This window comes from Odocoileus virginianus, chromosome 9 (genome assembly GCF_023699985.2).
Source record: "Odocoileus virginianus isolate 20LAN1187 ecotype Illinois chromosome 9, Ovbor_1.2, whole genome shotgun sequence".
Classification (NCBI taxonomy): Eukaryota; Metazoa; Chordata; class Mammalia; order Artiodactyla; family Cervidae; genus Odocoileus; species Odocoileus virginianus.
Window position 1 is genome coordinate 74494349 of NC_069682.1, and position 3921 is coordinate 74498269.

Consider the following 3921-nt stretch of genomic DNA (forward strand, 5'->3'; position numbering starts at 1 on the left):
TAAAGCCGTTTTAGACATTTATTAGACATCAGGTTTATTTTTTTAATCTTAACAGTATTAGGCAAGTACTGTTATCAGATAATCTTCCTCCTTTATTTCACTTTACCGCTCCTGAACCACAGATTTCATAATTCATTCGATAAGTGATTGATATATCACTTATTTGCCAGTGACTGTGCCATGAAAGTACTCATGGGATGAAGACAGAATTATATATCTGCAATTTTGCTGGAAGTGGGGGTTGGGTGACCGAGCCAGAGTAAAATGTGGAATCTGGCTTCAAGAATTTCTCAAAAGAAGGAACTTCTTTTCAGTAGAGAAGTAATAGTGGGAACGATAAGGAAAGCTAAAATATTCTGGATGTTTACCATGTGTGAGGCCCTGAACTAGCTGCTTTGCATGAATTATATTTTTAATCATCAGAAAAACCATACAGGGTAGTTACTGTTAAAGTGCAGGCACCTCGAGGTCCGTTTAACTTCTCTGAATTCTACTATATGTGTGTGGGGAGAAAAGAGGGAGAGAGAGAAAAAAAAGAAGGATTTAAATTACCTGGGCAGGGACTTCCCTGGTGGCCCAGTGGCTAAGAGTCCGAGCTCTCGATGTAGGGGCCTGGGTTCCATCCCTGGTCAGGGAACTAGATCCCACATGCTGAGCAAGGAATGCACATCAAGCCTCTAAGAGTTCACCTTCCACAACTGAAGATCCCGCATGCGGCAACAAAGACTGAAGATTCCGTGGGCTGCACCTAAGATCCAGTGCAGCCAAATAAATACTAAAATAACTAAACAAATTACCCAGGCAACCGTGTGCACTATTTCAAGGAAGAGATGGAGTGGGAGGTCCCTGGTCCTTGCCTGCTCTACTACTATAACAGGATGGTCAAGGGTAATTTTTGCTCATACTTGATTTTTTCCCCTCTACACATTAGCTTTTAGAACTAAAGCCTTTGCAAATGGAGGCTCAGAAGAGCTGAATGTCTTTTATAGCAAAGTTACATGCTTGCACAAGCAGTTTCAACAACTATAGGGACCAGTTTCTTTGATCTGAGCACATCTCCTAACTTTAACGTCAGCATATTTTAGGTCCTTGGCACAGGCCCACACTATGAGCACGCTGCCTGTGTGCTAAGTCACTTTCGTCGTGTCTGACTCTTTGCGGCCCCATGGACTGTAGCCCACCAGGCTCCTCTGTTCAAGGGATTCTCCAGGCAAGAATCCTGGAGTGGGTTGCCATGCCCTCCTCCAGGGGATCTTCCTGACCCAGGGATCGAACCTGTTTCTCATCGTCTCCTTCACCGGCAGGTGGGTCCTTTACCACCAGCGCCACCTGGGAAGCCCAAAGTAAAAGTGTGAGCCGCTCAGTCGTGTCTGACCCTTTTGCAACTCTATGGACTGTAGTTTTCTAGGTTCCCTCTCTCCATGGAATTCTCCAGGCAAGAATACTAGAGTGAGTAGCCATTTCCTTCTCTAGGGGATCTTCCCGACTCAGGGATGGAACCTGGGTCTCCTGTATTGCAGGCAGGTTCCTTACCACTGAGCTACCAGGGCACTTTAGCGCATCAGTTATTACTGTTACAGAGATCATTTCCTCCAAGAACACGGAACTGAGCAAGCTCTGGGAGAGGTGCTCAAGACTGCAGTGAAGCCGCTTTCACTGGAGGTCTTTTTAGCAAGAACAGATACTAAACTGACTTGGATCTCTTAGATGCACTGGAGACAGGGGGAAAGAAATCTGGAAGGTTATTCTAAACCCAGCATTCTGTGACCATCTCATTGTTTCCCAGACTTCCTTGATCACAGAAATCATTTTCTAAAAAACAAAAACAACAACAAGGAAGAAATGCACATTCAAGCAAACAAAACAAAATAAAACACAGTTCCTGGCAGACAGGAAGTGCTCAATAAATATTTGTTGAATAAATGATGGAAGGAAAATAAAAAATCACAAATTGAAAAACAAAATGTAGGACCTGATCTTTGCCAATAACCTTTCTCAAACCGTATATGTTTCTGTCTTATGCTGGCACACACACACATACCTACACCTCTTATGTAAGTTTGTATCATCATACCAAAATCTTTGAAGGTGTTTAACAAACTGCTTAAAGCAGGTCCTCTTTGGCGTTTCCCTGATGGTTCAGCAGATAAAGAACCCGCCCGTCGATGAAGGAGACATAGAAGACGAAGGTTTGACCTCTGGGTCAGGAAGATCCCCTGGAGAAGGGAGTGGCAACCCACTCCAGTATTCTTGCCTCGAAAATTCCATGGACAGAGGAGCATCTAGGGCTGCCGTCCATGGGGTTGCAAATAGCTGGACACGGCAAGGAACACATGGTTGTTGTTTGGGGAGAGAGACGCTGTCTTTGCTCCTGAAATGCTTGGCTCTTAAGGGGAAGAGGCACCGGAGGGCTCTCTGCTTCACATCCACGCACAGTGAAAAGGCCATGCGAGGACACGGCCGGGAGGTGCCATCGGCAAGCCGAGGGGAGAGCCCCTGCCAGAAACCCGTCTTGATCGGGGACGTCCAGCCTCCAGAAGTGGGCATGGCTCTCCGTGATGGATGCCCAGGCCGCCCAACACAAGGGAGCGAAGGACAGCTCTCCGCGAGCGAGACCTCCCTCCACCCAGGCAGCCGTGGGAACGGCTCTCCCTCTGCGTGTCATTTCCGTTTCACAGGTAAAGTCACACGTATGCAGCTGAGCGGGATTTTGAACCCAGCTCAGGGGACTTCCGAAGGCTGTGTTCTTTGCCATCATGGGGGCGGGGGATGGGGGGGAGGTGAATGCCATAATTTTCGGATTTCTCTACAATACGCTTTATTTAAAGTTTGAGGCGGTTCACTTCTCACTTTGTTCAGGGACCAGGAGAGGGAAACCCTGGAGTTTCCCTTTATCAGGATGTTTTTCATCACAAGCACCAATGGATGAAATTTGGCTCAAACGAGTAGTCCATCTTTTACTTCCCACTTAACAAGAACCCAGAGGTTGACGCAGAAGTTCCAAGACTGGTTCGGGAGATGACCAACACCGTTCAGAAGCCAGACTTCGGCCCAGCCGGCGGGAGCCGGGTTTGCAGAGTCCCGGGCACTCGGGGAATCCGCGTAGCCCCGGCCGGAGCCATGTCCGGGAACCTGCGCACTGCTCTCGTTTCCCGCGGCTTCATCTCCCTGGTCGGCGCCGCCTGCTACCTCATCTACTCCCGGCCCTTAATGCGGCTGGGGGAGCGCAAGAAGGAAGCCGTACGTGGAGCTGGGATTGTTCCGGAAGCCGTGCAGCCACCAGGGCCGACAGCGTGGTCGGCTCCATTTGGCCGGAAATGAGAAGGCTAACACCGGCTCTAACGATGCAAGCAGACGGAGGCGCCACGCTTCCAGTCCGGCAGCAGGTGCAGTAAGTCACCGGGCTGGAGAACACTGGCTGAGCAGAAAACTCTAGAAGGCCACAGAGAGTCCTGTGCATGAGGATTACGTCCCTTCTTAAAAGAACCCTGGAACAAATCATACTATCAGGAGGGTTTTCATGATTTGGCTTCCTTTCTAAAAATGAAGCTGTCTTACTCGGCTGGGCTTGAAGGCCATCTACATATTATTCAGTCTCTACCTCTTAGCCAGCCAAGCTGTGATATGAATACAAGCACCAGTAGACTGGGGAAGATCCTAGACTGTTTTGCCATCCTCCAAATAGGAAATTTCAGGGGAAAACTACCATGTTGAGCAGCCTCATGGGGCTCTTTGAAAATGTTAAAGTTGATAAAACTCTTTGAGGACAAGGTACAGTGTACTCTTTAAGAATAAATAGTTCAACTCAGCTATCTCATTAGGAAGCTTGCTGCATGTTGAGAAATAAATAAATTTGAAGCAAACTAAATGGGGCTGCATGCCTATTAGAAATCATTGTTGAATTGACTGAAGTGAAAATGT

At 47.8% G+C, this 3921-nt stretch overlaps 1 protein-coding gene across 1 annotated transcript; it reads left to right on the top strand.

The window, feature by feature from the left end:
• The first annotated feature begins 3120 nt into the window (after window positions 1-3120).
• On the top strand, window positions 3121-3321 carry LOC110134428 (small integral membrane protein 20-like). Its single transcript, XM_020888957.1, has one exon. The coding sequence runs from the start codon at window positions 3121-3123 to the stop codon at window positions 3319-3321; it is 201 nt and encodes a 66-aa protein (XP_020744616.1).
• Window positions 3322-3921: the final 600 nt, after the last annotated feature.

Bases quoted from the DNA above. Each gene is read 5' to 3' on its own strand.
- LOC110134428 (XM_020888957.1), top strand. From the start codon at position 3,121: ATGTCCGGGAACCTGCGCACTGCTCTCGTTTCCCGCGGCTTCATCTCC.